Source organism: Hypomesus transpacificus, chromosome 15 (assembly GCF_021917145.1).
Source record: "Hypomesus transpacificus isolate Combined female chromosome 15, fHypTra1, whole genome shotgun sequence".
NCBI classification, from domain to species: Eukaryota; Metazoa; Chordata; class Actinopteri; order Osmeriformes; family Osmeridae; genus Hypomesus; species Hypomesus transpacificus.
The window spans coordinates 12,280,570-12,293,106 of NC_061074.1; the positions used below are offsets into that span (position 1 = coordinate 12,280,570).

The 12,537-nt window shown below is 45.2% G+C and overlaps 2 protein-coding genes across 2 annotated transcripts; both read right to left on the bottom strand.

Moving 5' to 3' along the window:
- Window positions 1-4,720: 4,720 nt before the first annotated feature.
- On the bottom strand, window positions 4,721-10,497 carry smpdl3a (sphingomyelin phosphodiesterase acid like 3A). Its single transcript, XM_047036443.1, has 8 exons — window positions 10,288-10,497; window positions 9,445-9,658; window positions 8,453-8,597; window positions 8,063-8,159; window positions 7,465-7,628; window positions 7,165-7,345; window positions 6,252-6,376; window positions 4,721-5,373 (listed from the first exon to the last, which is right to left on the bottom strand). The coding sequence occupies exons 1-8, from the start codon at window positions 10,385-10,387 to the stop codon at window positions 5,047-5,049; spliced, it is 1,353 nt and encodes a 450-aa protein (XP_046892399.1). The 5' UTR covers window positions 10,388-10,497; the 3' UTR covers window positions 4,721-5,046.
- A 337-nt stretch (window positions 10,498-10,834) lies between these two features.
- Window positions 10,835-12,374, bottom strand: fabp7b (fatty acid binding protein 7, brain, b). Its single transcript, XM_047035732.1, has 4 exons — window positions 12,189-12,374; window positions 11,835-12,007; window positions 11,403-11,504; window positions 10,835-11,103 (listed from the first exon to the last, which is right to left on the bottom strand). The coding sequence occupies exons 1-4, from the start codon at window positions 12,343-12,345 to the stop codon at window positions 11,053-11,055; spliced, it is 483 nt and encodes a 160-aa protein (XP_046891688.1). The 5' UTR covers window positions 12,346-12,374; the 3' UTR covers window positions 10,835-11,052.
- Between the last annotated feature and the right edge of the window lie 163 nt (window positions 12,375-12,537).

Here is a 12,537-nt window from a genome sequence, read left to right on the forward strand (position 1 = left end):
GACAAACGGCCACTGAAGCATGAGAAGAAAGGCCCCACTCGGCCACCCCTTATCCCCCCAGCCCCACCGATTCAAAACTCACCGGACACACACCCGGCCCCCTTCCAAACCCCCTAAAGTGCCCCGCTCATCCATCCCCACGCCAACTGTTTAAACCCCTCCCCCCCCAATCTACTGTTGTACTCCCAGAGCCCCCTTTAGTACACTTACTGCTTCTTTCACTCATCCGATCCCCCCCCCTCCCTTTGCTCCCCCCCCTCCCTTTGCCCCCCCCCCCTCCCTTTGTCCCCCCCCCCTCCCCCGCATGCTCTTCCTCATAGTAAGGGATACAGGCAGGACTGCGCATTTCCCCTTGTCTCTGGAAGCTGGGCCAAGCAGGTGTTTAGAAACTGTGGACCACTGCCTATGTGTGTCTCTTTATTGTGCTGAGTATAAGAGAGGAAGCAGGGTCTGTCTGGGTGCAGCACTACATCACATGAGAGCTCTATGAATAGTCCCTTGTGTTGTGTTTCCCAACTAGGACACGTTGGCACACAAACCTATACGAGACCACAGCAGAGCAGCAGGTTGGATACACTTGACACAAGCTACCACTGCTATGGCTACTTTGTTTCATCATGAAACCTCCACAAGGTTTAAGAAGATTTCTGTAGCTTGAGGAGTGCTACTAGAGCAGCCTTGATTTCTTAGTAACTCAATAACTGTTAGTATAACTGTAGTTCTAACAACAGTACTTGCGATACTAAGACTGGTTGTAATAGTTAAAGATTTGTACTGTAGAACCAGCACTATGGACACAGCTTTTGGAGTCAACTTAACCGTATTCCGTTTGACACACATAGGGTTAATGTGTGGTTGAATGTTTTATTAAATTAACCTTTTAATTCATGAAATTATACTTAAAGATTGACATAAAAAAAAACTCAGGTATTAAACTTGAGTATTATTGTCATGTTTAGCCTGTTTAAACATTAGCCCCCCCCCCCCTCCCAACACCTGATCGCATTATAAGGTGCTTAGATGATGAATCAGTCCACACTTAAGGAAGTCAACGGAGAAAAGCTTGATTAAAAACAAAACCGCATTTACATACATATTGAGCCATGTTTAATCCAGTAACACTACAGTGGCCAAATGACTCTCAGACTTTCACAGAGTGGAGGTGGACAGAGGGGGGAAGGGAGGAGGGGGAAGAGGAGGTGGAAGTAGAAAGCAGTAAGCAGTTTTAGCAGGACAAGGGCATGTCCCCCTGAAGGGCAATGACTTTAGCCGCCTGGGGAAGGGAGGGGGAGGGGGTAGCAGAGAGAGGTTGCTTCAGGTCAGTGTGACTGGCAGGGTAAAGAGGATGGGCCAGCTAATTGTGTTAGCTCACAGAGCTAAAACCCTGGGGTCTCTGCAAGGCTTTAATAATGATTTAGGACAGGGTTGCCCTACAGGTGATTGGACATCAGTTACACAACAGATTCAAGACCATGATAATGCTTGAGACCAACGCAAAATATATGTTGGCTTTAGCTCAATGAGCTAAGACTGCAGGCATGCAGGCAGGGTCTAGGCGGTACGATAAGACCATCATACGTTCATTATAACTCTGCTGTGGAATGTTGACCCAGCGTATGAAACTCATCACACCTCAATGCTTAAACTCAACATAACACACAGACACACACGTTACACGTATTATTATCTCTTTTACCTCGGCTTCCCCTCGGGTGTCTAAGAGACAGGGTCTAAATGGATGAAGACAACAACACTCACACACACACAAACTAACAGACTCATTGCCTCAAACAGAACACTGCTGACTCCAGAAGCCTCACTGCCTCGAAGCAGAACACTGCTGACTCCAGAAGCCTCACTGCCTCGAAGCAGAACACTGCTGACTCCAGAAGCCTCACTGCCTCGAAGCAGAACACTGCTGACTCCAGAAGCCTCACTGCCTCAAAGCAGAACACTGCTGACTCCAGAAGCCTCACTGCCTCAAAGCAGAACACTGCTGACTCCAGAAGCCTCACTGCCTCAAAGCAGAACACTGCTGACTCCAGAAGCCTCACTGCCTTGAAGCAGAACACTGCTGACACGAGACACCTTCCTTGCAGCCTCTAACTGGAACACTACAGATATTGCTGACACTCCAGACTTCAATTACAACAGCGGGAGGACAAAAGAGATGCTGCTTGTTTAGTAAAGCTGGCAGATAATAAAGCTGTGAATGACTTCAAGGAGCAGTGAGACTCCAGTTCTGTGGATGTTAGTCTTCATTTTGTCAATGTTCCTCATGTTGGGCCAACGCCTCGGAAGGAGACTAATGGTGCCCTCATCACAGCTGCACATCGTGTAATCTCCTTGAGCATGTGGGTGCGCATATGTGTGCATAGGTGTCTGTGTGTTTGTCTGCGTGTATGTGTGTCTGTGCGTGTATGTGAGTGTTTGTGTGTGCAGATGTGTGTGTTCGTCCCCTTAAAGATCTTCATGTCCATATCTGAGATTCCTGCTCCGCGGGGAGGCTAGTTACACAATCCTGACGGTAATCCTTCAGATGAGTTAGGAGTAGCAGAGAGACACCCCTGCAGAGAGAGAGAGGGAAAGAGAGAGAAGAGAAAAAAGGAAGAAAGAAACAACGATTATGGTTCACTCATTCCAAAATCAGTGTATAGCCCTGGTCTAACTACAGTACATCAGCAGACAGAGCTGAATGTAGGGCACATTTACATTCAGCAATTCACACCATCCTAATCTGCCCTCCTCTATTGTTCTATCAATCCATAATGAGAGTGGAGTGGTGACTAACCCTCCAACACATCCCCCCGCCCCTCTGGCCTATGCATCACCCCACATCCCCCATCCCCTAAACCCTGGCACGCACCCCCTCCCATCCATTCTCCCCCGCCCCGCTCCGAACCCAGTAACCCCTTAACGGCAGACCAGAATGTGACAGTATCAAGCATGCATCATTAAAGTGTAGATCCCCCACCAGCTAATGGAATGACCAGCTCTCTTCCAGGCTAAAGGAGGTGTGTGTGTGTGCAAAAAGAGAGACTCCAGGGTTTGAATAATCATAAGTCAGATCTCACCCTCAGTCTGACATCATGGCCAGTGTTCTGAACAACAGAACAGCAGCAAACAGCCTGTTACAGGAGCTGACTTTGGTCTCTCTTTAAGATGACAAGAGGGACAGAAGTGGTTTGGCACATCTGCTTGCTGTCACTATATGGACTGAAATCAATATCAGTTTAATATGAATCCCAGAATTGGGAGGGAGGTCTTTAATAAAGCCAGATCATAGGTACAACATACAGTGTATTTGACTATGCTCTGTACTTAAGTGATCAGACTGTCTTCTGTTTACTTCTAAACACCGCCCCTCGCCCTCCACCACCCCCCCCCCCCCCCCCGCATCCCGTCCTAACATGAACTTGTACTGGAGGCAGGCCTACATGATCAAGTGCCAACCTAATGGCTACACTCTCTACCCCCTAGGAGACTCCTAGTCCCTTATCTCCTAGGTGATGTGCTGTCCTCAGGACAACCCAGGAGGAATTGTGGTAATGAGAGTGACTCGCCATTCTATTTTCACAGAGCCAAGGAAACCCTACAAATATTGACCCTCGCAGACCATCGACTGTATCTCTCTCACACTCAATCTCCATCTTATCTGTCAATCTCCCTCTCCCTTTCTCTCATCCCCTCCCAATCTTTTGGTCTCTCCCTCACACTAGATCTCCCCCTCTCTCTTCTCCCTCCCTTTCTTCACCATTACGCCATCTCCATGCCTCTCCCTCCCTCCGTTCTCCCCTCCTCTCCCAATCTGTCTGTCTCTCTCGCCCATCTCCCCCCCCCCTTCAGCCCCCTCCCCTTCCTCTGAGGGGGGCAAGGGAGCCAGCTCTCTGATTGGCAGGTTACTGATTAATGCTCGTTAGAGGTGATCTAACAGGGTCATTAGTGAGGGGCCCCAACCAGACTTCTACTGCTGTTTCCCCAGTGACGGCGTCCACTTTGTCGCCATGACAACCTGTGCCAACTCCATTTGCACGGTTGGGTCTGGTCACTGAGGCGGGACCAGGCAGAGTCAGGACAGGAATGCTAACAGGGGGGAGAAGAGGAGAGGGAGAGCAAGGGTAGTGGGAGGAGGGGGAGATGGAGAGAAAGAAGAGGAGGTGAAAAGGTGGAGAGAGAGAGAGAGAGAGAGAGAGAGAGAGAGAGAGAGAGAGGGAGTTGGAGCGTTGGGACAGGAAAAGAGAAAAGTGAAAAGCAAGGGGAGTAGCAGATCAAATGAGCCATGAGAAAGAGGAGTGTATGGTGGGAAAGAGGCAGAGGAAGAGAAGAAAAGAGTTGGAGAGAAGTGCGCTGAAATGGACAGAACGTATGAGTCAGAGAGAAAAGGGGGGGACATTGAAAGTGGGGAGCAAAGACAGAAAGCAAGACAAAAAGTGGGAGGAAGAGAGGAGGGAGGTTGAGAGAGGAGGGGAGGGAAGAGGAGAGGTCATGTGGGGTTGGGGTCTGCACCCCCCCCCCCCTGCAGAGTGGGTTCTCTCTCTTTCATCCTCCACACAGGGGGGAGGATCTAACCTCTCCCACAGCTCTATGACCCAGTGCCACTCTGCTCGTCTAGTCTGGACTACACTACTAACTTCCCTTGTGGAGGAAAGGACAGAAACTAGAATAGATGGAGGCAGGTGGAGAGAATATCTCGACATCCATTTCACACAAACACCACAAATCTCTGTGTATTATTCTCTCTTGATATTTATTAAAGTGAACAATAACTCCATCATCCCCTCATATCTCGTATGTGTTCAAAACATTTATAAAACATTTATTCTTTCTCAATAATGCATTGTTCCTCTGCTACAGTATTGATATAATAAACATATATAGGGATTTCAAAAGCAGCATACAATTATACAGAGATTCAAGAAACATTTCATGGTGAATGCAACCTTTAGGTTCAATACTTTCAATCAAAGATGAGGTGTTAAAAAACATAGATTTTTTTTATTCTGTGCTTTAATTTCTCATTAAAAAGATCCTTGATAAGGCTAAATCTTAGGAAACATAATGATGATTTATTGATTTCCCTTTCTTAATACACTTGGAGTAGGAATCCTGGTCCAGGTAGAGCACAGCACACAGCTGGGTGAGCTTACAGTCATCCTCACACTCAATACTGCTGTTGTAGCTGACCATGAAGTGTATGAAGTACTTGGGAAAGGTTTTACTGGGCTGGTCCTGGAAGCTGGAGGCCAGCTGGAACAGGCTCTCTGGCTGGAGGTCTTTCAGATCAAAGGCCTCTCTTAGGCTGTATTCAAGCTTCCAGTCAGGTCTTTGTGACTGGTTGGCTTCTGTCAGGTTCAAGTAGTACTGCCAAACATCCTTCAGTCAGGAAGAGAGAAAAAAAAGAGGGAGAGAGGATGAGAGAGGGGCAATAGAGGGGAGGGGAAGGAGAGAAAGAGAAGGAGAGGGGAGGGCCACAAGAAAGAAAGCGAGAGAGAAAGAAAGAAATAGAGGAAGAGAGAGAGAGAGAGAGAGAGAGAGTAAAAAGAGCAGGGAGGGTAGGGAAAGAGGGAGAGGGGAGAGAAGGAAGAGAAAGGGGGAAAAATTGAGTTAAAAGACCATAGAAATCAATGAAAAGCTATGTCAGACTCTTGCTCTGAGAAAGAACGTTGATAAGAAGTAGCTCTGTGTAATGAATGGCAGCCCCATTAATCATGAGAAGCCTGCTGTCTGATGGTTGAGTAGCAAAGCACAACTATCCACAGGGAGCTAACTGTTACCTGAATGATGCTGACCTCAATAGCAGATGGAGAAATAAGAGCAGTCTAGAAGTTTCTATTTATTCAGCCTTATTATTACACAAACATTCTCTCTCAATTCATCATTTTATCTCTCACCTTGTCTCTTTCTCTTTGTTTCTCTCTCTGTTTTCCTCAAGTAATTATATTTACAAAGAAACCTGCCCAAGCCTACGCACAGTTAATCAGACCTAGTATCAACCTGCCTCAGGATAGTCAAGGAGAGTTCCATCTCTGGTTAGGGGTTAACCCTAACCCTATCTGTTGTGTTGAGTATGATTAAAAATCCTCCCAGCCAGGTTGTGTGTGTGTGTGTGTGTGTGTGTGTGTGTGTGTGTGTGTGTGTGTGTGTGTGTGTGTGTGTGTGTGTGTGAGAGAGAGAGAGAGAGAGAGAGAGAGAGAGAGAGAGAGAGAGAGACAGTTTGAGAGCAGCTGCTGTTTGTCGGCTTGTCGGCTCACCAGCAAAGTATAGTCCTGGGGTTGGTAGAGGTACATGCGGAAGCCAGGATTGTTGGAATATGGTTCTGACACACTCTTGATTGGAGTAACAGCTGGAGAGACGAACAAGGAGTTCACCGGTTTACCTGCCACACACACACACACAAACCCACAGACACCACACCCGCATTGACATGCACACAAACACACAAACGCACAAGAAACACACACACAGAAGGCGAAAACAAACAAGTAAATAGGATGTTGTTAAATACTTAGGGCAGGTCAATGTCTCAGTGTCAGCTCATTAGACTAGACACATGTGAGTGTGTGTGGCTGCTGGCTCTCTGCCGTGCTCCCAGTCACACCACAACCCAACGCAGCAGGTCACCAGAGGTCATGTTGACGGAGTGTCTGATTGTCTGAGTGGTTAGCCAGAGGCAGCTCAATAACATGATCTTATTATGCATCATTACCGCAAAGGGTACACAGAAGGTCACAGTGTGTGTGTGTTTGTGAGTGTCGGTGTGCGGGGGTATGTGTGCCTAGAATGTGTGCGTGTGCATATGTGCATGTGTGCGAGCATTGGTTTACCACCTCATAAAGACTTTAAGGCCAGTAAATGAAGAATGACTTATGTTATGGAACAAACCTCCTAATGAACTACTTACTGTCAGTGTGATGATGACAGATTTATCCTGTTTGCCTGTCTACTATGATCCAAAATAGCTTGATGATAATGACTATGATTTTCCAGTCCAAAATGTATTATTTTAACTGTATATTTTCCCTTCTAAATACACACAAATAAACTGACAAACTATGTGGGTGCTTTGTAATATATTACCTATATCACAACTTTTACCTATGTTTGTCTATATGCTTATTATGCTATACATAGAAGCCTATTTCACTTCCTGTTCTTCGAACCAACCTTGTTCATCCTGTAGGACCATAATGCTGTCTCTGTGGGTGTGGCCATAGAACTGTCCAGCGATGATGTCACTGTACTTCCTGAAGATTGAGACCAGCTGCTCGTTGTGGATCTCTCTGATGGCTGTGGTGTCCCGAGCCCAGGGCAGGTACCCCACGGGGACATGAGCTATCACAAACACCTTGAGAGCAGAGGAGACCAAAACGATTTGAAAACATACATAGCTAAAAATAGAAAATACAGATACCGCAGTAACATAGGTATTTACTAGGCGGAAATCTGGTGTCCTGTCCGAGTTACCTTCTCCCTGGCTTGAACAGAACCCTCCAGGGTCTCCTGCAGCCACTGCAGCTGCCCAGAGGGGTCTGTGGTGTTGAGGGTCTGCTTGTTAGGGCTGTAGTACAGGTTAGTATTCAGGCTGACCAGACGTAGGCCAGACTGGACCAGTTGGGAGTAGAAACCACCTGTAGGGAGAAGATCCACCAGACCATCATCTCCAACAGGGGACCTGAGAATCCTGTGCTAATAGGCTAGCTGATGTGTATTGAATTAAAAGGACTCACGTTCAGTGAGACTGTTAAAATGTTACGGTGTAATGGGTTCAATGGCAAGAATCATATGACAATGTAACAGCCATGAATGTAACAATTAAACCATTGATTCCAAGAAATAACATTCAGAGATGGACTTGCAGAGTAAAACCAGACACCCTAGCTCTGCTGGATTAGGGTTTTCTATTTCACTCTCTGTGTTGGACATATCTATACCGTATCACTCTCGTTGTCAGTGTCATCTCTCCATCACTCTCTATGTTGTCCATATGTAGTTTCTATAAGAGTCTGCAGGGTCAGGGGTTGTCTATAGTTCTCTCTCTCACAGATGTATTGTGTCACTCTACCTTCTCGGAGGGTCTGCAGAGAGGAGGGCTTTAACCAGGGCTGCCACAGCTTGGCAGCAGCTTGGTAGATAGCATTAGTGGAGGTGGGATACTGATCCTGAAAAGAAGGGCACATCACAGCTTATCAACAAAAAAAAGACACAATACATTAGCTGAATACAAACAATATGAATGTACAAACACTGTTTATTTACACTGTGTACAAAATGTATCACACACAGTGTACTCAATATATCATTTAAATCTAGCACATACTGAAAACTGCTGGAGATCAGTCAGAATATCAGTGGCCAATCATGTAAGAGGAAAAATGTTCCAATAATTTACTTTTCGAGTGGGGAAAGTGGCAAATAGCAGGTGAACAGTCGATAGTGTGGGAGAAAGAGATACCTGCGGCCAATAGTCGTGGTTTCCGAGGGCGGGGTAGACAGGCAGGTCAGGGAAGTAGTGTCTGATGGTTTGAGTCATGTTACTGATCACCTGGACCACCATGTCTGTAGACAGCTCTCCTGCCGGGACGTGAGGGGGGCTGTCCCTGGGGACAGACAGGACTGTTATTACATGCTTATTAAACTTAATACATGTTTATTACAGGTACAGCTGAATGCAGCTTTTTCAGCAAACAAATGTCTCTGTGGAGAGGAGGAATTAGACTGTAATGACATAAAACATGTTGTAATATGAATCCGAAAATATGTTATGCCAATAGGAACACCTTCTATAATATGAATATGCCACATCCATGAGAACGATGTCAATGTCAGTGTTCTCATCCCAGCCACATAGATGTTTTTAGAAAACCTGTTGCAACCCAAGCCCCCCCCCCACCCCACCCCCCAGACACAAACACAGATATTAGGACTTTTATTCTGTACTTTTTGTGTCACAATGTCATGTTCTATTTCACTGCTCTGGGTCCATTACCAATGATCCATGGCTTTTGTGCAACCATGCTGTTCCATTGCTAAATGTATCTTCGCTCAGCTGAAATTCTTATCTAGAGTCTTATCATGGAGATTTCTACAGACATTTCCTCATTCTGGGACTGTCAGATTCGATTCCACAAATTGTAAGGCTGTTGCAATAATATACTAAAACCTACTATACAATTGAATAAAGGAACAACAATGATGATCTGAAATGATGATCTGAAACTAGCATAGTGTGCCAGGACAAACATCCCCATGCATGTAACATGTATTGAGAAGCATAGGCCAAGATCATGACATTCACATCACACAGTGTAATTCCCACAATTTGAACATGATCAGCTGATACACAAACCAATCACCACCTTCCTACACCAAGGTTCTAGATGAAACTCAGGGAAACAAATGAATGACTACTCTGGTCATCATGTGGTTGGATGTTAAAGCACACACCCTGTCCATATCATGAACTGTGCCTGCTGGCCAGCCTGTCTGATGTGTGTGAAGGCAGACTGGATGAGCTGGTAAGGTGAGTCACACATGAAGTCTCCAAACAAGCCGGGATCGGAGGCTGGGACGCCCTTGGAGGAGAAGCACACCTTGGTGGGGTCCTCTGTCAGGTGGTAGGTGGGGTCCAGGTGCAGGTCGGAGACATGCCAGAACTTTCCTATACCATGGCAGTGGAAGGAAGAGAAACAGATGGAGGGAGAGAGAGAGAGGGAGAGAGCATGGACGCAAGATATAAGATAGGGGAGAGAGGTAGTAGTGTAGAGTTAGTGTGAGAGCGAGAGAGAGAGAGAGAGAGAGAGAGAGAGAGAGAGAGAGAGAGAGAGAGAGAGAGAGAGAGAGAGAGAAGGGGGAGGGGTGAGAGAGAGATGGAAAAAGACAGATTGAGAGGGATCAAGGAAGTGAGGGAGAGAGAAAGTGATAGACATAGAATTAGGCTATTCCTCAGGGTATTATTACTAAGATAATTAACAGGGTTTTAAGCGTTCATGGCTATTGCCCCTAAAAACAATACTGTTGTCATGAAAATTGTGTCAGGTTATGTGTATGGAAGGGTAGTTTCCTAGTCCCTAACCCTAACCTAGGACTATTTATAACACGAATTCCATAGATACATTTCTATAAACAACTTCAAACAGCACTACACCGACATGAAAATGTTTCTATATAAGAAATTATATATATATATAAAAACATATATATTCTGAAGGTTGTAACATTGTTACATTATTGTTTAGGAATTGCGTATTCTTCCCGTACTCAGAGCCCCAGGCTGTATCCGTGACTTACCTACGCCTCTCAGGTGAGCAGTTTCCAAAGGTTTAACAGGAGCCGCGTTAACAATATACAATTGCAGCCCAAACAGGGAGAGACAGGACACGAACCCCATTGTCGCATTACAGAATTACAACGAATGTTGAGCGGGACAGAGTTACTTGGTCATATCGTTAGAAACGTTCTCATGATATAAACAGGAAGCACGGGGATCACGTGATCGTGCTCTGTCTAGTAGGTCTCCTGTTGCGAGAACAGTGCGGTTACTGGAAAATTGGATACGCTCCAAACAAGAAACCAAGTAGCGCGGAGTTTACTACAGCCGCACGCACCGGTTAATACTGCAGCGACCGCTTTAAACATTATATTATGGGTAGTTGTTGGCGTATTGATACTAACAAGTTTTCTACACTAGGCTATAGATATCTGAGCGATAGCTCATTACAACGAGCCTCCTCCAAGAAAACTACTGCACCTTATTTTAAGTTGAGTCTATTACAAGGTCAACGTTATGTCACATGTATTTTCCTTTTAAGTGTGTCATAAAAACAATTACACATTGTTAGAAAGCACTCACTCACTTTTATTTAAGTACGTTTGACATACAATGATCTACCATGAAAGAAATGTACTTTCCAGTACATGTCGTAAAACATTTGGAGGGATTAAGTGCAAGGGGCAGCAATGCATACAGTAATAAAAACAGGAGAAAAAAAAACACTGCTTGGATGTGGTCCGATAAAAAGGACTATGGGCTTATGATCCAATGACGTCATCAGCTCACGCCTTCTCGTAGGTGCGCACCGCCACGATGTCTTCAAACTTCAGGTTCTGAGAATGAAAGTCAGTTGTATTAGTGTTGAGCAATTATTAATTTAACAAACATAATAGCTTACACATGTGTTGCAAACAAATCATAATGTAGCCTAACATTTTATGAATCTATGAATTCAATGAAAATCACGGAATAGATTATGTTGCCTAAAATTAGAGCAGATGTATAGGCCTATTAGTTGCCATTTCATTCACACTGCACACCTTCTAGCACAACTTCCTCCAAACCGACGGAAGGGAGTGCGATAAAGCTCGTTTTGCAACTAATTTAGCAAATAGTAGAAATAATATCTCACCATGACCAGCTTTCCGTCCTTCAGTTCCCTGACAAACGTGGTCTCTTTTCCGTCCCACTTCTGCACGTGCACGAGCTTGTCGCCATCCATGGTAACGGTGGACTACAGAAGGATGGAGAACAATGTCAGCCTGGAGCTCCAATGGACGCACCTGTCTGTTGCCCTGTTGTGGTAGGCTAACCAGTATCTTATAGGCATATCCCATAACACTCCCTCGTGAGACACTGACTTGCAATGGAGAAATCCTAATTATATTGAGGTACAGCCTATCTACGGTTCATGAAGCCTAAATATTTGACCGTGTTTTCTAACGTCCCTGGGGTCCCTTGAAGTCATGCGTGCTGCCATCGTTGTACCAGTCAGGGCATTGGTCATTTAAAGTGAAAAATGAGTTATCTTGACGCCACATCAAAGAGCGCCTTTCCAACTTACTTTGCAGTTCCTGTCATCTGCGGTGCTCTCATCGAACTCCTCGCCCAGTTTGAAAGAGATCTCGGTGTTTTTGAAGGTGCTCTGGGTCTTGATGACAACCTTATCACCCTCCTTGGCGATGACGACCGTTGGCTTGGTAACGTTGCCAACCTGCCTTGTCGCAAAACCAACACCTGTCAAAGTAAAGTCAAATCATCAATCATTTGAGACTATTGTTTTGCCTGTTTAGAAGAAGAAAAATTCAGATGAGTGTAATTATTTATTCATTATCACGTAAAGATTCAGATGTTTATTTGGGTTATCCTGAGACAGTCGTCTTACAAAGTTATATATATATTTAAAAAAAATGCTTACCAAGTGCTTTCATGTATTCGTCGAAGTTTTCACTGTCGACCAGTTTCCAGGTGGCACAGAAAGTATCAACCATGTTGATGGTTAAAGGAGTTGGAGGATAGCGGTGGTAAAGTTTGAGCGGTGATGCAAAGACTACTGAGTTCTCTCCAGTGCACATACAATGTCATTCTGGGACCGTTTAATATGCGCGTTTATGGGTGGGGTTGAAGTTCCCATTGGCTCAGAAAAAACTACCTGCCTTGTGATTGGTGTAGAAAGCTTGAATGTTTTACGCCCCAATACCCTCAGTTTGGGGTTTTAAAACAATTACGAAATATTACGCGAATTACCAAATATTATCCATGTTTGT

What these genes read in the sequence shown, in the direction of transcription:
- smpdl3a (XM_047036443.1), bottom strand. Translation starts at nt 10,387, where the DNA reads ATGGGGTTCGTGTCCTGTCTCTCCCTGTTTGGGCTGCAATTGTATATT. An exon ending in TGCTCACCTGAGAGGCGTAG is followed by an intron (nt 9,659 to 10,287) that starts GTAAGTCACGGA and finishes GCCATGGTATAG; the next exon opens with GAAAGTTCTGGCATGTCTCC. An exon ending in CTGTTCAAGCCAGGGAGAAG is followed by an intron (nt 7,346 to 7,464) that starts GTAACTCGGACA and finishes TCTGCTCTCAAG; the next exon opens with GTGTTTGTGATAGCTCATGT.
- fabp7b (XM_047035732.1), bottom strand. Translation starts at nt 12,345, where the DNA reads ATGTGCACTGGAGAGAACTCAGTAGTCTTTGCATCACCGCTCAAACTT. An exon ending in CGAATACATGAAAGCACTTG is followed by an intron (nt 12,008 to 12,188) that starts GTAAGCATTTTT and finishes TTACTTTGACAG; the next exon opens with GTGTTGGTTTTGCGACAAGG. An exon ending in CAGATGACAGGAACTGCAAA is followed by an intron (nt 11,505 to 11,834) that starts GTAAGTTGGAAA and finishes ATCCTTCTGTAG; the next exon opens with TCCACCGTTACCATGGATGG.